Raw genomic sequence first — 21,636 nt, forward strand, 5'->3', positions numbered from 1 at the left:
ACATCTGGACCTCAAACTCAGCATGACCAAAACTGAATGTGTCTTCTATTCTGACTAAACTCAGCAAATGCCACCATCTAGCCAGTTGTACATCACTCTCGAATTCTCCCTTAACATCAGTGTCCCTTACCAAGCCCCATAGATTTTATCCTGTTTAAAGAATTCTCAAAGGCCTCTTCATTTTGGGGAAAATGTCCATCCACTGAGAAGTTTTAAGTAATGGTTGACCTACATTTTTAGAATGATCATGGTGGTGGGATGGTGGTGCAGAAAGGGGTTAAGGAGACAACTCAACGGGTTGAGTAAATTGTAATTTTTCAGATGAGGAACACAGACTTAGTGGGTAAGACAGTAGGAGTCCAGATTTGAAGGTTTTGAGTTTCTAGTGCCCACAAGGCTTCTGGTTGGCAATTAAACATTGGTTTAGAGCAGTACTATGCTCATCCATAGGCTTTTATGCTCATTAGAAAGCATCCTCTGAAGCAGAGGGCAGAGTGATTCAATACTGAGCACCTATTTCTAAGATGTGTTCTTGGCACTCAAGACTGCATTTACAAACTACAAAAATATTTAAGACTGTCAAGAGAATCTTAAATATTTTACCAAATAAAGTTATACCCAAACTATGCTTTATTATTTCCTATACAACGCTACACCTTTTAACCTGAGGACATTTGTAAAAACAATAATTTTCAGAAATCCTGGAAAAAATTCCACTAGCTATAAGCTACTTAAATACTGCTTACAGAACCTATCAAAGGATAGATAGCCAGCATCATGTACACAGCACACACTAAAATAAGGACAAAAGCGTAACATAGTGTTGGTTTTTTATTCACTGATAAATTAAAAGTCCATTTCTAGAGGTTTCTCTTGTATACTTCATTTGTTTTATTAGCAAGCAAAGCCCTATAAAAAGGTGGCTTCACCTAGTCCTCAGACTCAGATCCATCTTCATCTTGACTAATCTGGAAGTAACGAAGTTCGTACGTCTCCTTGTCAGATGCAACCACACGAAGCCAATCCCGAAGACTATTCTTCTTAAGGTATTTCTTGGTAAGATATTTCAAGTATCTTTAAAACAAAAACATGAATTTCATTAAGAAATACAATACCTACTAGGCAAAGTCTTATTACATGTAAGATGTACTGTTACATTCATCTTTTGGGTTCCCAAATCCCTCCAATACTTCATTTGTATTACCACTGTGCAAGATTGCTAGGGATACAAATAAGGTAGCCTCTCAACCCTACTTAGAATCAGTTTAAACTCTACAAACTCTTCTCCCATTGCCCTAAAACTAAGCCAGTATGCAGGAGAGCAGTATACAGCTTCCTCTCCAATCTTACTGCCACAATCAGATTATTTTTGAGGTAACCTTTCAACAGGTTCTACTTACAAGTTCAAGATTATACACAGCCCTGCAACTAACATACGGTTGTCCTTATTAAAAACTTTCAGCATGTTTTAACTTCACCGCCAGCCATTCTCTTCCATTTCCACTTTAAAGCAATTCATAATTACCAAATGCTCTCATCAAGCCTTCCTGCCCTGTTACTGATGCTCCCTCTACTAACAATACCACATTTCACCAGCAACACTATGTTCATTCTCAGGTTTTCTGCAAATTTCTTGTGCCCTCCCTATCTATACTTTTAATACTGCAATTACAGCATCACATTTTATAATATTTATCTGTATGTGTGTAAGATCCTCCAGGACAGATATTTCATCTCCAAATCCCTAGTGATTAGTTTATATACAAGATTGACTACAAGGCCTATGATTCACTGGACAGAGAGTCTGGACATAGCTTGCCTGTACTCACACAATAAATTACACTTACTGACACCAGCCTAAGTAACTGGTACTGTTACTAATAGATTTTTCATTCGTATAGGCCTTATTAAAGTTCAAAACACTTTTGATATATTTCACTGACATCAGTAACATATCTATTCTTACATATGAATAGAGAACACTAGGATTACATATTCTATAAAACATTCCTCAATTATCATAATTTCACTCAAATATTATGGAAAACAAATACTAACCTTTTAGAGAATTGTTTCTCAGAAATAACTGTGATTTTATTCTTGAAGCGTTCAATGTGAACAACATTCCCAAGATTTCCAGTTTTCCCATTGACTTTAACCTTCTCCCGTAGAAACTGTTCCTATTTTAAAACAGAAAAAATGCAAAACTAGGGAAGAAAACCCTAGATATTCACTAGGGAAGGTACCCTAGGAACAGAACTTAGGTTAAAATCAATTACATACTCAATAATTATTAAGAATTCTACAACGATTAAAAAAACAACACTGAATAGAGCAATACTTACAAAATTTGCAGAATCAAAAATGCCATCTTCTACTGGATGAGTAAGGTCCAAACCAAACTTCCAGGTTGTCCTCTTAGGCTTCTTGGCTTTCTGCTATAGAAAGTTAACATAATTATGACTCTCTAAAACAATTTATTCACTTAAAAATCTGATGGAAATCCGCCATCCGTGTTTCGAAGTATATGATGAGCTACTATTGTCGTTCTCTTCACTAGAAGATTCCAAAGAATCCTAATTTTACAACTGGAAAAGATCAGGAGGATCACTCTACTTTTTACTGCAAGTTAAAACTAGAAACACCCCCTTTGTTAAAGTTATCAAGGAAAGTTTTATGGCCTTTATTATTTTTCACACCGCTGATGCCCAATTTAAATGACCAGGTACTTTTTTCTACAGGACAGACACTGCTTTACTACTGCCATCCCCACTGCAGATGGGGAAGAGTTCACCTAGTCGAAGCTCCATTACAGCAATTATACCCAGAAAATTCAATTCCTAAACTGTTATAGGTGAGAAGGGAGGGAGACCTTTAGTCTGGTAATTTTTTTTTTTTTAAATTTTAAAAACATATGTAATTTAAGTTTTCCAGACCCCAGGCCAATGCCACATAATAATGCTACACAACTCAAACGGCGCTGTAGCTACTATTTTTATTCAAACAACGTAGTGAAACATACAAATCAGTATTTATCAGAGGATGTCACTCCAAATCAGGTCCACCCAAATGGGTACCAAGTACTAAGGCCAGTTTGCTTTCTTAGGTAGTTGAGGAACTTGTGCCAATAAAAAAAAAAAAAAAAAATTATCATCCAAAACTTAGAAATGGTAAAAAAGATTACTAGGAGCTGGACTTGACCGGGCAATTTACAGCCCTGTTGGGGCACTATTTGATTAGGAGACGCAAACAATTTCTGTCCGGCGGAACAGACTAACCCGGAGGGTTTACGGCCGCCTTGGACATGGCCCACTTTAGTATATAACCCAGCAATATCACCCTCCCTGACATTTTTTTGGTAAATTTCCGACACACATCTAACTTTTCAAATGCTCTCTGGACCGACTTTAACAGCTTATTGGTTCCCTGATAACGTACATAAAATGTTTGAAGCACATTCGTGATTTGTACATTTCACATAATTCCTTCATGAGACAAACAAACGTCTTCCTCAACTCCGTGCTACAAAGTCCCCTTCTGTAACCGGGGCCCTCTCGGGGCCGCGAGCCTCGGAGCCCCCGCCGCCCTAACAAGGCCGTCCGACCAGCCCGACACCACCAGCTCCCTCCCGCTGCGAACAAACAGGGCGGCACCGTCATGGCCCAGCGCGCGGGATTAATGAAACGGCCCAAGTGCTCCCGCGCCTCTGGCCCCGCTCACCCTCCTGCCTCCTTCCTGCGTCCGCTCGGCCACTCAGCCTAAGCCAAGGCCCGGCCCAGCGCCAGCTCCACGAGGCCCGCGAGCCAGTTACCTCAAAAAACAACTTAGAGCCGTCACGTCGTGGTTGTTCCCTGACCCGGTCTCCACTTATACCCTCCCCTCACCTCTAATGACACAACCCCAACTCTCCAGATGCGAAAGTCATCTACTTCGGGGTAAGACAAACCCTGCGAGACGGAGCCCACTCACCGGCGCCATCTTGCAGGTAGTCCGCGTGAGCAGAGAGAGAGCGCGGCGGCCGTCGGCACGTATTTGTAGCTTAGCGTGCTGCGTCACGCGCCGAGGCGTAAGGCCTTCGCCCGCAGGAAGAGAACTTGGGGAGGAGCGCGGAGGCCCGTCACTCGGGCAACCGGGGGCGTGGCCAGGGGAGCGCAGGCAGTCACGTTTCCTGAGAGCGCCCTCCAGCGGCGGGGTTTGAAATGCTTCGCTGTTTTCCGCGGGTGACTCGCTTGTTGACCACAATGATCTCAGCAATTAACCCGCAGCGAGATACACGCATTCGACGAGGTGGGAGTCATCTTTCACCGACCGCCTAGATCTTCTTTCCAATCAGGGCAAGGCATTGTCTCAAGGTGCTTTAAGCTCTCCTGTCTAATACTGCAATTATAATCCCCAGCAAAAAAGTTATTTCTGTATCTATGTTCTGCTTTCTAAATGACTGTTGAGGGAGATCATTGTTTCATAAGTCAACACAAACTAGATTCTTGGAAAGAAAAAAGACCTTTAAGAGAAAATCATGTAGTGTTCCGCTGTTGGGTGTAATTTATTCCATGTTATCATGCTCTCTAGAGTTAACCCTAGGATTCCTCACTTCCATCCAAAATGCCTCCCACTTAAAATTCAACGGATATTTTCCAAGACCTAACTACCAAAATATCTAATGCACACGAGTGTGGATGGTGGGGTGGTGACAGTCTTGATCACAAAAGGAAAAAATAGCTTTTGAGTTTTGAATTGTAACTTGAGGTCGGATTGTGAAAGTGGCCTGCTTCTCAGAGTGCTGCTGTGGTGTTTGTGGAAGTGAAACTATCATATGGGGTGGGGCAGGGATGGGGGGTGGAGAGTGACCCTAAAAAATGACAACTGTGCATATCCTTTATGACAGCGACTAGTAATAGTGGGAACTATGCTTTAATGAAGCACACGCCCTGTAGCGTATGAGTAAGGTACTGAATTCTCAGGAATCCATCTCTAGAAGATTTTGGTTCTTTGCCTCAAGAACCACAATAATTTCACTTCTTTCCCAAACATTAAGGGGGAAAAAAGAGCAATTAGCATTTCCTTCTTAAGGGTTGCCAGGCTGCAGAGAAAAAATGATTCTTGTAGTATTGGATATTTTGGAAAAAAACATTGAGGCATTTATTATTTTATTTTGCTTGTTTATGACAGTCTTCCATGTTCTGACCAAAACAACAAAAACACAGTTAAGAACTATTAACAACACATATTTCAAAATAACTAGTAATCCCAAAATAACTAGTTAGAAGCTATAACAGAAAACACTCTTACTTAGGAAAAATACTTAAAAATATTAATCAGAAATGTGTAGATGGTAAGATTAAATATTGTAACTCAATTCTTCCCAAGCTTTATACACAGGGACAGTATATATTAATACAATACCTGTCAGCGCCCACTGATATATGACAATGGATTCTAAAACATATGAAATAAAAAGTGTCTGAAAAGAGCCAAGACAATTTAGAACAATGAGAGGAAGTTGTTGTCCCAGCTATTCACATATAAGATACTGTAATATATGACAGGTGTATTTCTATTACAGGATAAACTTCAGCCATTGGGTCTACATGATACTGAAGCATGAATAAATCAGTAAAATAAAATACAGAACAAAATGGCAGATTAAATTCACAGAAAAACCCCCTCCATATGTAGCCACCTTAAAAGACTGGTTAAAATATGGTTTTATAGGTAATTACTAAGTAGTTAAGTAATTATTCAGTGGAAACTGGTGGCAAAGTTTATATACCTTTTTTTTTTTTTTTTTTTGAGGCAGAAATGACAAGCTCCCATGCTCACAGGAGCTTGGGGCTGGAACGAGCACTGCTCAAATAGCATGAAAAACCTGAAAATATAGTTGTTGTTGTTTTTAAATACATCTTTATTGATTTCAGAGAGAGGAAAGGAGAGGGAGAGAGAGAGAGAAACATCAATGATAAGAGTCATTGATCGGCTGCCTAGGCCACAACCCAGGCATGTGCCCTGACCAGGAATCGAACCCCGATCGCCTGGATCCTAGGTCGATGCTCAACCGCTGAGCCACGCCCAGCCGGGCTGAAAATATAGTTTAAAGTGTGCTTGGGTTAGTCGTGCCAAGCAAAATAAGCAAATGCAAACGCTCTCCAGAGAAATGAACTTTAAATACAAGCACAAAGGACTCCCTGAGATAAACTTGGAAAACAGAGCTGACACCTTTTTTTAAATCACTAAATAACACAGGGATGAAAATCATGAATTTCATCCATGAATAAAAATAACCTAATAAAAACTTACAAAATCAAACTCAAATAAGAGACTGTATATATTGAATAGAGAAAATGGGGGAAAGCCAAAATTTAGAGAAATAATGGCTGGATTCGTAGATTTAGGAAGCCCAGTAAACTCCAGGAATGATCATTTAAAAGAAATGCACACCTAAACACACTGCAGTGAGACTTCAAAACACACAGAATCACCTCAAAAGCATTCATAGAGAAAAGACAAAATATTTACCAACACGAGTTATATTAACTGCTCACTTCTCATTAGCAAAAATGGAAGCCAGAAGCAGAGGATTATCATCTTCGTGCTGAGAGACAATAACTGTCTACCTAGAGCTACAAACTAGAAAAGTATCTTTCAAGAGATTAGATGCATTTAAGGTATTTTTAGATAGCAAAACTGGAAGCTTGCTACCAAAAGACTCCCAGTAAAGGAATTCTGAAAGATATATTTCAGAAGAAAAATGATCCTAGAAAGAAGGCCTATAGGCAAAAGAAATAGCAAAGAAAATGGCTAATTTTTGAGCATATCTAAACACCGACTGTATAAAAAAGTAGCAATCGTATGGTTCTAGGAAGCGCCCACGGTGTGGCCAAAAATTAATTTGACTGGATATAAAAAATAACTCTGAAATTGGACAGTGGATTGATGTAACCTTGTAGGTGGGTCCTTCTGAACCAACACACACCCACTGGTTGTAACTGATACTGCTAAACATCTTGTGGGACTAGATGTCTCAGGTGTCCAGTGGAACACGTGTTATAGGCAGTATGGGTTATAAATGTGGCACTTCCTCAGGACACCCTCTATTTGGACAGAATGTTCAATCATGAGGGTGGGGCCGGGGGAGAATAGACTCAGGCTGGTACATAACACACAATGAGCCCCTTTGCATGCGCTCTTCCCCCCTTCCCATGCCTACCTCTGGGAAACAGAGCTACTGGTATTTGCAAGTGGCAATAAAGAGTAGGGTTGGAGGGTGGAAGACTCTAGTGCCTCTTTTACTGCCTAATTATGTTTGCTGGACCTGAAAGATTATCAGCAATACTGATCATGGATAAGGTGACTGACAACTGCCATAGCCGTCTTGGCATGGCTCACATGTCGGGAGCGAGAGAGATGTTCTAGAAGGGTAAAGTGTAAAAAAGGAAGAAACCACTGAGCCGTCCAGGGGTGAATCTGTCTAGATGGTGTTGATTAGACATGAGGAGGCTTGGAAAACTGGTGAAGGGTCTGCTCCAGGGACTCATCCCACCACTCGTATCACCATAGAAAGAGAACAGCAACCCTGGCAGCACAGAACAGCTCAGGCCCTGGGAGGTTAGGGGGAGGGGAGGGACCATTAACCTCTCTTGCATAATATGTCTGGGAGGATGCACAGGAAGATGAAGATGAGAGGTTTTTACTCTTGTACCTGTAGAATTTTGAACCATGTGGCTATTTACATATTTAAAAAGCTACTAAAAATTTTAAAATAAAAACATTGTACCTAAATCTGGAAATAAAATTTGTAAGTTAATATTCTAGGTCATAAAGCTGGGGCACTGTCTAGTAAGGACCTAGAATATAAAAACACAATAAATACAAAAGTTAAACTTTCTTTTACCTGTGCTATACACATTAATTCACACAATTTCCTAGTATGAATTTTTTTTTAAAAATGTATATATACAAGAATAGTGCATGCTGTTAACTTTATTTTTATTTAATATAACTGATGAAGTTAACAGACACATATATTTTAATGTAACAAAGTTATAATTGATAAGTTTACATCTACATTTTAAAGAATTTCAACACTTATTTTAGTACAGCCCAAGACTTAACATTTGAATTTTACCTTTTGGAATGTAAAATGCACAATTATAATACTGCATTTCTTACAACATTAAAATTTTAGCTAAAACATGTGTCTTTGCAGGTAAAAACAAGAGTTCTCCTACTCCTAAGGCAAATAAAATGTATCACTAATAAAGTGCCGTTGGATTAGACAATACTATTTCAACTATAACCTTTTGGAGAGGACAACAAAAGTACGTAAGAGTGCAGAACTAGTCATTTTCATTACGCTAGTGTAGAATTAGTCATTTGCATTACACTTTGTAGCAAGGATGAGTGCTTATTTGTAGTAGATATTAACAACAATGAAGAGTTCCTCTCAAGAAAGATCACAACTATGACTTATGACAAGCTGTGCAGTCATCACTGAACATAGTTTAGTGTCCAGAGTTTTTTAAAAGTGCAATCTTGAACTAAGATAAGTCTACCACTACCAAGAAATAGTTTTAGGGACTTCATATAAATGAAAGAACCCCTCTTTCAATTGTAAAATAGGTTTCAACCTGTTCTGAGAGGAACAGTGGTGGATGGCAAAGTTTGGCAATAAGTATGTTTCTAGCAGGTGAAAGCCTGACAGTCATTGCTCTAAGATGCATCTTTCACATAAGGAAAGCATGCTAATTAGATGTATACAGCACTTTTCAGGCACTTGACTTCACTTGGTAGTTAAACTGATGTTCAGATATTTATTTAATGGAAAAATATTAAATTATATAATGACTTCAAGCCATGCTCCTTCCCACAGAACATCTGTGTTCCGTAAGCTAAATCCAAATGTTCCCTGTTAAAATCAAATAATGATGCCATATACCCAATTCAGAGAGAAAAAAATTTAATAAAGTTAATAAATTGAATTTTCTCAACTTTAAGACCTTCCACAATAAATTTTTCTTAAGGCTTTGTTGCCTACTATTTGTCTGAATGCTAGGAGAAAAAAGGCTTGAAAACTGAAATATTATGCCTAAATGATAGAAAATTTTAAACTGTTGATCAGTTTAATATACTATTTATGGAAATATGTCTATAGTTTGCTCTTACACTTCTTAAGAGCCATATTTCCTCATAGTAAATATGTTCCTAGTTCATATAATAGAATTCAACATGTAAACATTTTAATGTACCTAAAAGAGCATTATGAATTTTGATCTGTTGTCCCTAAGCATGTTAGAGAACCACTCTGAAACTATCTTTGGGGTCCATGCTAAAAAAATGTCTTCAGATATATCATTAAGGATGGGGTTCTAAGATAACACTATCAAACTGTATTCTAAAATGAAAAAAGCATATGGCAAAATTCCAGTATTGATGTCACTAATGTTCCCATTTTTTCTTGAATATTCAGCATCTAGTTTAAGTATGTTGCTACTAAGGATTTTTTATTTGTATGTATTACAGTTTGGGAAAATTCTGCAATATATTTTTAGGCAGTTATCTTTAAAATAATGAAACTTCAACTCTTAGCACAAACGGCCCTGAGAACAATGCATTCAAATTACAGCTCAACTAGAAATAATCTAATTGAGAAACCTTAAAGTATAAAAACAAATTTCTGGAAAAGTTGTAAATTAAAAAAAAAAATTACCAACATTTGAGGCACTACCAGACTACAGTACTTTTAAGAGTTGGAAGGACTTTGTAAAAAGAACATACAAAGCTGTGTGTGCACATGCACACACATTGTGCTATAATGAAACACTGTGTCCCCAACTTTATAGACTAAACATTTTATTGCAGCATCTATTAAAGATATATCATGCTCTGGCTGCAGGAGAGTTTTGGTAATTGTTATAAAGTATTGGTACGGAATTTTGTATCATCAGTGGAAACTGATTCAAGAGCTTGGTTAGCAACAATTTCAAGTGACTGACAGCCCTTGGAAAGGAACATGAAAGAAACATCATAATTATGTTATGATGCAAATGCTAAGTCAAAGTGGCAATGATTTGATTTCAGAGGGTATACAACTTTATAGCATATAAGGTATAACAAAGTCTTCACAGTAGAAATAAAATGTTCTAGAAAAAAACACACATTCCACTTCTTAATGTAATATTGTATATCAGTGATCTTCAACCAGTGTGCTGCAAGAATTTTTAAAACATGCAATACCCACCTATTTAGTCAGGAGCACTGATCTCTTCTACCTTAGATTGTCAAATAAAAGATGACAACAGCCAACACAACAATAGCCGTTTGGTGTGAATGAATCAAAATTATGAATCAAAATTATACTTTTTTTTTTTTTTGCCACATCGGAAAAAATAATTTTTTGGTGTGCCGCAAAATATTAGTAACTAGTTGATGTGTGCCATGAGATGATAAAAGGTCGAAAATCACTGTTGTATATAAACTGGTGAAATGCCTGCATACAAATATGGTGTATCACTGTATAACTTATCAATACAACAATCTACATTCTATACATGGTAACTTGTGATATTTACCATTTGCTACAAAAAAGTACAACAAATACTAGAAATCAACTTTTAACATCTCTGATGTCAAAAGAGAATGAAGTCACTTTGTTTTATGCTAAAAAATGTTTCTTTGCTTCTTTTGAATACAATTTATAAAGCTTTACTAAACGAAATATTTCGTTCTAGAGACACGTATTGACTTATGTGAAAATAAACAGTCCCATATCTTTAAAATCTATGTCAGAAAAGTATTTACAATTTTTCATAGTACTTAAAATGAATTATTTATGCATAAATAGCTTTTGCCATTCAAGGTATGAAGGTAGAGATGCATTATAATAATTTACATACACTTTCCTCACAATTGAAAATATATTTATGTGAAGTTTGACAAGTTTGGAAGACCAACGGCATGCTGATCCAGAATTAATACTAAATCAGAACACTAGTATGGTTAACTGGGGTCACACACATGACCAGCAAGCAGCACAGATTGGTAACTTTCTAGAATTCCTGTGGGTAATAATGCCAACCAGTAGCAAATAACATACACATTATAAAGTACTAAAAACTAGAGCAGCATGTAGTAGATAATGAAATGGAATACTGGAAAGAATTTAGCCTAATTCCTAATTGTGCTTTAGATGGGCAGAAGCTAACATGTTACACTAAAAATGATTAACCACAGTCTCAATATTTCTTGTGCTTTAGAATTCTCTTTGCATTTCCTTCAAGTATCTTGCTTCTTTTCCAAATGGGTTTGATGAGGCTAACACAAGATTTAGAAGTATGAGCAAATTAAGTAACTAAAACTTGGGGACTTTCTGTTTCTAATGCTATTCCCAGTCACTGATTAGATTAGCTACAGCATCACATACTTTCTTCTAGATCACAGGAATAAAGGGCTTATATAAATCAAGGCATGATGGGAGAGGTCTCATAATCAGTCCTAGAGAATGAAGGTATTACTGAAACTAACTTTGTTCTAAGTTTCACTCCAATATAACCATTGTTATTGAGTCAAATGTCCTCACAAATCCTATGACAATGTTTAGAATTCTGGAAATAAGGTATGATCCAAAACACTAAACAGAAATGCAGCAAGGTCACCTAAAACACTTTAAGAATAATTCAGTTTTATAGAATACTTTCCTAGTTATATTTCACATGAGTAACTGAATTAAGTCACATGACAATCAGAAAAAATACATATAGGTACTTAAGTTAATGATTATCACATAAAGTAACTTTTCCTCCATAATTCATTTTCATTTCATTTTAGAAAAAAATATACATAAATTTAACAAATGTTCCAAATCAATTTGAAGAATTTCCAGTTTTTGTCTGACAAATATTTTGATGTCAAAAAAAGTTTACTTACAAATGGTTGGAAAGGAGTGACTACTACAGATAATGTTTATCAACATAATTTATCAACATAATTCATAAAAAAAACCCAAAAAACAAACACTGCTTAGTCCTAGCTGGTTTTGCTCAGTGGTTAGAGCATCGACCCTTGGACTGAAGGGCCCCAGGTTTGATTCTGGCCAAGGGCATGTGCCTCGGTTGCAGGCTTGATCCCCAGCCCCCGTCAGCGGGAGGCAACCAATTGATGTCTCTCTCACATCGATTCTCTCTGTCTCTCTCTCCCTTCCACTCTCTCTGAAAAGCAATGGAAAAAATATCCTCGGGTGAGGATTCAAAAGAAAACAAAAATCACTGCTTAGTATCCTATAAAGCAGGTCACTCCTTTAAATACGGGGGGGGGGAGGGAGGGCACAAAAGTTAAAAGCAAAAGTACAACTAGAAAGAAATTTTCTATTTTATGCTGATTACAAAGGCCTCAAATAAAACCTATAGCTTTAGTCAATGCATTTTGCCACTGTGCCTGTGTCTTCTTTACAAGATGACTTGCTAATAGTCACCCAACAGTTTAATGCCTCTCTGTCGACCACAAGCAAGTATGAAAATCACTACATAAGGTTATATTAAGTCAGCCAACAGTTTGGCGAAGAACGGTAATACCGAGGTAATATAGGGTGCTGCACATGGCTACTAAGACAACTCACACTTTTTGATAACATGATTTTTGTTTAAGAATTTGTGCTTGCCACACATAGGCTAAAGCTGACAGCTCCAATTCATAATCTACTTACTCTGTGATATTAGGTCTGAAATTAATGCCAAGCAATTCAATTTAAATGTGGTACTTCAATACCACTAGATGCTACATTGCTGGATTTGAAACCCTGGTTTATTTATCATTTAAGTAAAATTCAGGAATGATGCGCTCAGACAAATCACATCTGCGGAAGCTACCTTGTCTGTTTCTCAGACTCACATACTGAAAACCACAGGAATGTTATTAAAAAAAAAAAAACCTACAAAAAAAAAAAAAAAGAATTATACATCTTGATTTTTTTTTTTAAATTACCAATTGCCTGAAAAACTAACTCAGCACAATGTCAAAACAATTAAAAGATAAATGAGGTTGCTTATGAAGGCCATAGCTTTGGTGACAACTTAGAACCAAACTTGAGATCTGCAGTCGGTCCAGACCTAAAAGTTTGCTCATGCCTGATGCTCCCATTTATTTGCAGGGCTTTATGGCTACAGCATATTCTTCACTCATTGCACACATGACAGACACCTAGAAGGAGAAAATGCAAGCAAAAGTCATTCATAAGGGAAGACACACACGATGTATTTAATTCATTATATACTGTATATTCATGGACATTTTATACATATTAACTTTGGAAAGATACCTCTTTCCAAGACCAAATAATCTACTTTGTGTATAGTTTGCTAGAAATTTCTTAAATTGTGGTTTTTAAGGCAACTTCCAGGGAACAGGGAGAATAAGAGCTATTAATGTTTCAGTACTTATTAGATGTTATGTATTTCCACAGCATTCTTTTTCATACTTAAAAAATAGCTCGGATGTTGATCTTCAAAACAAATTTGAGGCTGACTGTCTATGTAGCAAGAAATTTAACTTTGATACTTTCTTTGATAATGGGCTCTAAGGATATCATGGGAAAACTGCCTTACAAAGATCATGTTCAACATTTCAGCAGTATTTTAAACTACTTTTTATGTAAGTATTTTATGCAAAAAAGTTAAAGCCAAATTTTTAAAAAATGGTTTCAAAAAATAATTTTCTCATAGGTCTTTACCTGTACGTCTTCACCTGCATTGTATTTTCCTTCTATTTCTTTGCCTAGTTCACCTTCTGGCAGTTTAAGATCCTCTCGAACTTCACCAGTTTCTGTCAGCAGGGACAGGTAACCATCCTGAATGCATATCAGCTGTTGAGAGGAATTATATCACTTGCACTGATTAGAATACATCCACTCCTCTGTAATATTCACATAGTTAAGTTGCAGTCCATATTAATTAGTATAAGTACAGAGTAATACATTAATATATTCTTCATGCTTAAAACATGCTAGACATACAAAACTCTAAAATACGTAGACTAAAAGTGTAAGTCTACACTCCTCCCTGCACTCCCCCTGCCAAGTCTCTACGTTATTAAACAGTTTAGTCTTCTTTATAATGTATCCTGAAGAATTTACAACTTATGTACATAATATAAATATAATTATTTAAAGAAATATAAATAGTATAAGTATTTTTCAGCAAGTTGTTTTCACTTAATAACATATCTTAGAACTCTTTCCAAATTGGAAAATATGGACCTACCTTTAGTCTCTTTAACCACTTCACAAATGCATAGATACACTGTAACTAATTTAATCATTTTCCCATTAATGGACATAAAGGTTATTTTTCGTTTTTCACAATTACAAACAATGTGTTCTTCAGTTTAATTATGAACAAAGTGGAAAAATTTTAGTCTCCAACTCACTGCTAACAACACCAGATTTTTTTAAAAGGACAAACACTAGCTTGTTGATGACAAAATGAAACAAACCCAGGTATCAACCTAATTTGCAAGAAGACACTATTTTGATATAACTGAATTTCTTTTCTTATAGACATGAGGAAACAGCCAGGCTGCACTCATTATTCTGAAAGCATGTAAACCATCAGTGTGCCTAGAACTCAGTGTAACAGGTTTTATAGAAGGCAATCACCCCGAATACCAGATGTTAACACTGAACTACACAGCAGGAGTCAAAGACGTGGTCCTGGACCCCCTTTAACTAATGTCATATAATACAGCCACGCTGTAGGAGTAGAGTTTCAAACCTCTTCCTCGATGGCACTACCAAAGCTGGCTACGGCCTTCCACACTAACTCCAGCTACCACAAGAGATATCAGTTTTGCACCTGTCTGAAATCTCAAAAACAAAAAAACCATAAACATCCTACAAAGCAAGGACACCACCTTTTTTTTAAAATCCTCACCTGAGGATATTTTTTCCATTGCTTTTCAGAGAGAGTGGAAGGGAGGGATGGGGGCTGGGAACGGAGCCTGCAACTGAGGTACATGCCCCTTGGCCAGAATTGAACCTGGGACCCTTCAGTCCGAAGCTCTAGCCACTGAGCCAAACAGGCTAGTGCTCAACCACAACACTTTTAATCGTTATGTCTCTCAAACATTTGTGAGGTGATTGATAGAGGAGTGGGGAATAAGGAGGTTGAAGTATAATTTTTAAACAATTAACTACAGGCTTACAAGGCAGATCTTTTTGATTTTGGTTATTTTAGCAATTCCCTGAAGTGGAACTTGTCTATTTCAAGAGTTAAGGTTCCATTGCCATTAGTGACTGAAACATAGAAGCCTAATAATAATACTTGTATTTTGATATTTATTTTACATAGTGGTGGTACTTTATTTTTTTGAGTCAAGAATTCATAAAATAAACTGTGGGATGAAATATAAAGCATTTCAAATTTTTAAAAAAGTACAAACATATCATAAAATATAATGTAAAAATATATTTATATATAGTAAATATCTTATTAAAGTAATTGCTTTATAAATACAATTAAAATTTTAAAAATAAAACTAAGCTATAGAAAAATAAAATTAAATAATGAAAATGAATTATTTGATCTTTCCTAAATTATTTATTTTAAAAATTTTAGATATACAGAAAAGTTATAAAAATAATGCATGAAAATCGCTTATCTTTTACCTAGATTCACCCACTGTTAACATTTAACCACGTGTTCATTTTCCTCTCTGTATATTAAATAAATATCACACATTCTAATTCTTTTCTTATTTTTACTGAACCATTTGAGAATAAGTTTCACACAAGTCTTTAGCAATAAATACTTCACTGCATTTCTCCTAAGAACAAGGACATACTCTTATATAACCAGTTAAGTTTTCAAAATTGGGAAATTCAGCATTGCTAAAACATTATTCAATATACAGTCAATATTCAAACTTGCCAATTGTCCTAAGATTGTCTTTGATAGTAACTTTTCCCTCCCAACTCCAGGATCTTACCTTGTATGTATTTGGCTGTCATATCAGTTCAGTCTTCTTTAAATTGAACAGTTCCTCACCCTTGTCTTTTCTGACATTGACATTTTTGGGAAGCACAGATTGACTGTATTATACAATATTCCTCATTTGGGGTTTGTCTAACTGTTTCCTTATGATTCAGGTAATGCATTTTTGGAAGGAATACTACATAAGTGATGTGTCCTCAGAGAATCACATCAGAAGGCAAATGATTTCAATATGTGCTATTACTTGTGACATTAACTTTGATCACTTGGCTAAGGGGGTATCTGCCAGATTTTTCCACTGTAAAGGTGCAATTTTCCCTTTTTAAAAAAATTTGTAACCTTAAAAAAAAAAAAAAAAAAGCTAAGGGTGTCATTGAGTTTTAAGCATATTTTTGTGCAACTTTTTCCATCTCTTCTCGAAGCCCTCTCTGACTCTACAGAGTTGGAAGGATGGTGAGGATACAGTTATAAGTCAATTATAAATATTTCCTTCTGATCCTTCATCTTTAAACAAATCTACTCATTGGATAAATTTAAGATGACTTTGAACAACTTTTTTTTGGGGGGGGCGGGTAGAGAGAGTATGTAATCATTTGTTATTAGCAAGCAGGGCAATGGGAGAGGACAGGGTCAGAAAACTAGTAATAGAGGTGTTAGGCTTGCAGTGGTCTATCAAGTTTCTGACTAACAAATGAAATATACTATGTCCCAAAAATACTGGTAGAAGTATGTGTGTTTCTTTTTCCTACTGAAAGAATCCAATGCATGGTGCTATTTCTCCCATAGGTGCCATTTCTCTCCATAGGGTTCCTTTGGTAAATGAGTAATTCCAGGTTCAGAGCAGGAAGTATAGAAGATGAGCCTGCAGCCAGCTGTTACACTAGAAAGCATGGTGCTATCAAAGACCACTAGGCATATTCAAGGAGCTCAGAAGCTGGCCTGATAAGTTCTCCCTGGCCAAAGATAGGATAATTTGAGAACTGATAACTACAATGAAATGAAATACAAATATGTTTAAAGTTCAGAGTGAAAAAAACATTTGATTGACTGTCTTCAGTGACTGCTAGGGAGTAACGGAAATTAGGAATTCTAATCTTAACTACATTTTGCAATGAAAGTCAGGAGACAATTTTTCTTTCATTCTGAACTTATTTTAAAATATATAAAGTTAAAATTATAAATATTAATGTTTCTTTTCCTAAACAAAGATTTACTTTTTAATTATTATAATGAACGTGTATATATATATATGTGTGTGTGTGTGTGTGTGTATATATTCACTTTAGCTGACTGCCAAATAGGCACTTGAAATACCAAATAAAGCAGATAAAAAGGACTACATGTAGCCAAATAAGAAAAGTAGAAATTTAATCAAGACACTTGGATAGCACAATAGCTATAATTGGAAAGGCTCATAGAGCTAATTTTTTAAAAATGGAACAGAAATCAGTATTCTACGGTTGACCTGATAAAGATGTGATCACTAAGTACTTATTCTGCAAGGCACTATTCTAAGTATTGACTAATTAAGCTTTACAACGATCCCATGAGAAGTTCATTATCATTATCCTCATTTAATAAATAAAGAAAGGAAGGCAAGAGGTTAAATAACTTGACAACCGATGTCACACAGTAAGTGCCAAAGCAAGGATTTGTGGGGCTTGAGTCATTCTCTTACCCACCCTGCAGTCATTCTCTTAACCAAGCTACCCACCAAAGGCTGGGACTAGATAAGGCAAGTGAGGCACCTGTCTTGGGTGCAAAATTTAAGGTGGTGACAAAAAGAAATATCAGTGATCAGATCAATATTTTAATGAGGTGTTTTTAAAAATTAGAAATAAGGCAAAATATTTCATGATGAACAAAATATCAAGTTTTTTTTAAAAGACAGAATCAGAATTACTGATTTTTCCTTTTGCCTTAGGCTCCTATGTGGCTTGGCACAGTTGTTTGTTCCATCTTTATTTAAATGTGCTCTAGGCAAGGGACTAACTCTCATTCTCCTCACCCTTGCCTGGGCTGTTATAGCCCAAAATAAACCCACACCCAATTTTTTCCTTTATGTTAAATCTTGAGTTCCAGTCAATGATTGGCTAATTTGATCACAGTAGTAATTATCTGAACTACTGATGCCATCTTTCTGAAACACTCAAAGGCAAAAGCCTTCTATGTTGAATACATATTAATGAATATAATGAATATCAAGTAATCTAAGCATTCACATGTTAAGGATGCAAACTGAAATTCACTTTTGGCAAAATTCTACGCTTAACCTTAGTTGGCCGCACTATCCTCACCTCAATGGATAATTAGATATGCATTTAACAAATGTTTACTGAGCACCTACTATATGCCATGTCTAAATTAGGTGCTTTAAGAATAATGGAATGAATGAGTGAAATTTTCATGCAGGAAAAGGGGGAGCAGAAAAGAACCACTTTTTGGTGTATATCTACTTAGGAGGTGACTATGGGGTGCAATTTTTAATTTAACCCTCACTTTACCCTCTTTTGAAGATGGAAAGACTAAGGCTCAGAGAGGTTTCATAATTTATCCAAGGTCATCCAGCTAGAAAGCAGAACTGGATCCAAATTGAGACCTACCTGACTACAAAAACAGAGGAACAACAAAAAAAACACACTTGCTATTATTATACTAAGACGTTTCAAAATTCTACAGTCTGAAGCTACCTCGAAAACATTTATGATAAACGGGGAAGTGTAAATATAAAACCGCTTACTAGATTCAGACCATGTACAATATGTTTACATGTGGACAAAGAGTAAAAGGAAATCATTGGGGTAACAGCAGTTGATGGTAACATTCTTTCAAAATTATGCAATACAATAAAAGGTATAGAAAGAAATCAGTTTAAACTGGATAAAACAAATCTAAGTGTCACACCTGTATCTCTCACTATGTAAAATGAACAGAAAAGACTTCTATATATGGTATGCTTGATACAGAAATTTAAGACTTTCAAGAAAGACTTTAGTTATGATTAACCTGAGCTCCCACATACTATGAGGTCAATGGTTTGGTTACTAGCAATAGTCCAAACAACAAAATGCTATCATTAAACATGACCTATCCAAATGTATAATTGAAACTAAAATGTGAAGTTTATACCTATAATTTAACAAAAGGTCACAGCATGGTCACTGAGTATAAATAAAACAATTACATATTTTTTCTATTTTCTTTACAATATTCAGTGACCATGTATTTGATCCTTTACATTTAAGGATTTCAACTCTTTTCCCTATTTAAGAATACCACATTCTGACTCACATTTCGTTAATACACAAACTTGGTTGGTGAAACATGAATTCCAAAATTTCTCTAAAATCCTAGGTCTGATAAGTGAAAAGAAGTAAGACATTTGGGAGGGAGTTACCTAAATTTGAAATGTTTTACGACAAAGAGAACAGTAATTTTACTAAAAATTAAACTTATTCAGTCACAATATTCAGTCACCTAGTCTGAGAAATAATGAGAAGTCTTCACCTTTTTAAATATGCAAGAATATTAAAAGAGCAAACTAGCAATAATCCTAGATAAGGTACAACTGTTAAATGTCACTATCTCTCCGATTTCTAAGATAAGTGGTGCCTAATAATTGGTTAGAAAAACCTACAAAACTACTCCTGGTTTTTGTTAAATTACAATTGGTAGCAGAAAGTATTCACATCTTTAAGAAACAAGCGGCATTCTAAAGGAAATTAGGACTTACTTGATAATCATTTCTCTTAATATTTGGAACATCCATGTTGTGAGTAGAAGGGCAAATATCTTCATATTTTTTACCGGTGAAAATATCAATTCCAACAAGGTGAACCTAACAGAGAAGGGAGAACAGAAAACCTGTTTAAACTTTGCCAAGTATATCACTCATTACATACACAAAAGCACAATATCGACTCTGATTATGATAGATTCTCCTTCCAAGGTCATCTAATTTTACTTTCTTTAAAAAAGGATAGTGGTCATAGAATTGAGAAGCAGTGAACAACTAAAGGGCATCATGATATATCAAGACCCAAATCATATACAGACCGGTAACTAAGTGATAAGAGGGCATATGAAGTTAGGTTTTAGAATTAGGTTAGGTTTTCTAATCTGTAAACTGAACAGATCTTCTAAGTCACTAGGACTCAGGAAAGTTTCAATTCCCAATTAATGAAATATTATAAGGGCCCAAGAAGGAAATGCGACCTTTCAGCATTCAAAGTAACAGCAGATCTCCCAGTCATTGTGGGAAGAAAAAAAAAGTGCTTATTACAAAGTTACAAGTCTCAAGTGCTGTAATGTAATACAAACGATCAAAATCTCAACGCACAGACAGACCTGGAAGGGCACTTACCTTGGCATGACCGTGCTTTCCAGTTTTGGAAGTTGACATCTCTACTATTTTGCACGGTCGTCCTTTGAGCACCACGAAGCCGTTTTTGCGCAGGGCCGAGCACTGCATAGGGTATGTGCTGGAAGCCCCGGCATCTCCAGTAGTGAAATCAATTTCATCCGCCATGGGTGGGCTGGGGAGGTGGCAGCTTTTCCGAGGGAGCTACGCGAAAAGTTTGTGTTTGCTCTTTAACGACGGGCACACAGGTAAAGAGACATCTCATTCCGGACGGGTTACGTGCCAAGCATCATGGATCTACGATTTCGGCACTTGGAGCATACCCACCCGAGAACAGGGACACTTTCTCACTCCGGCCTCTACAAACTTTTCCACCCACTGACCGGGAGGCGGGGGGAAGTCGCGGAGCAGCTCGCCCAGCGGGGAGTAGCCCCTCGGCGCGCGCCCGCGCAGGGAGCGGCGAAGCCCAGCCCCCCGTCGTCCCACCGCAGAACCCGGCGACCTTCCCGCATCGCGCCGCGCCACCCGCCGTCCGCCGCCGCCCTGAGCGCCACTGCGGGGACCCAGCCCAGGCCGCACGCCCCCGCGAAGAACGGGGGTAACAGGACCCGACCTGCAGCGCCGAGCCCTCGAGCATCGGGCGCGCACTCCGCCCCCGGGCCGCGGCGCCGGAGCCCCGGCCTCTCAGGCGCCCCCTGGTCCAGCCGGCATCCCCGGCCCGGCCCGGCCCCACATGGGCCTTAGCTCCGGCGGGTCCCGCGCTCGCCTCGGCTCCCCCATCTACCCTTCCTCCTTCGCTCGTTCGGACTCGGCTCCGGCCGCCTCTCGCGGTCCTGCCTTGCTCCGCTCCCAGCCCTACCAGTTTTTCCCTGTTTTCACCTTTCAGCAAAGAAAGAGAGCCTTTCTCTCTGCGCACCCGCGCGGGTCCCCTACAGCTGCGGCGAAGGCAGCGGTGGCGGCGGCGGCAATTCCAAGAGACGGGGCGGGGCCGCCACACTTTCCACACCCCGGCCTCCCCGCCCTTTCCCGCCCCCACCTCAGCCCCACTTCCGGGATAGGTCCGGCGCGTCACAGGCACCGCCCTCCCGGGCTACCATTGGCTACAAGGTGCCCGAGGCCCCGCCCAGTCACGTGAAGAGCGCCCTGGCAACCCCACGTGCTGCGGATTAGTGTACTTCCGGCGTGAGGAGCGCTTTCTGGAGGCCGGTTGCTGGGGGGTGAACGCGCCCGCCGGGAAATTCGCTCGCTGGGACTTTCAGGGTCGCTGCGTTGGGGTTTCAGCCCAAGTTAACAGGAACCAAA

The 21,636-nt window shown here is 37.8% G+C and overlaps 2 protein-coding genes across 3 annotated transcripts; both read right to left on the reverse strand.

The window, feature by feature from the left end:
• Nucleotides 1-817: 817 nt before the first annotated feature.
• Nucleotides 818-4,068, reverse strand: RPL22L1 (ribosomal protein L22 like 1). Of its 2 annotated transcripts, none has more exons than XM_081138434.1 (4): nt 3,970-4,068; nt 2,346-2,438; nt 2,059-2,180; nt 818-1,074 (listed from the first exon to the last, which is right to left on the reverse strand). In XM_081138434.1, the coding sequence occupies exons 1-4, from the start codon at nt 3,976-3,978 to the stop codon at nt 930-932; spliced, it is 369 nt and encodes a 122-aa protein (XP_080994560.1). In that variant the 5' UTR covers nt 3,979-4,068; the 3' UTR covers nt 818-929. The 2 variants fall into 2 exon arrangements, with proteins under 2 accessions (XP_080994560.1, XP_080994559.1); XM_081138433.1 differs by having other exon boundaries at nt 2,346-2,435; nt 3,970-4,043.
• A 5,998-nt stretch (nt 4,069-10,066) lies between these two features.
• On the reverse strand, nt 10,067-21,384 carry EIF5A2 (eukaryotic translation initiation factor 5A2). The gene is made up of 5 exons (XM_081138179.1): nt 21,214-21,384; nt 20,338-20,538; nt 19,708-19,812; nt 13,718-13,849; nt 10,067-13,188 (listed from the first exon to the last, which is right to left on the reverse strand). Exons 2-5 carry the CDS (start codon nt 20,500-20,502, stop codon nt 13,129-13,131), a joined length of 462 nt encoding a protein of 153 aa, XP_080994305.1. The 5' UTR covers nt 20,503-20,538; nt 21,214-21,384; the 3' UTR covers nt 10,067-13,128.
• Between the last annotated feature and the right edge of the window lie 252 nt (nt 21,385-21,636).

This window comes from Miniopterus schreibersii (assembly GCF_964146895.1).
Source record: "Miniopterus schreibersii genome assembly, chromosome: 5".
NCBI lineage: Eukaryota > Metazoa > Chordata > Mammalia > Chiroptera > Miniopteridae > Miniopterus > Miniopterus schreibersii.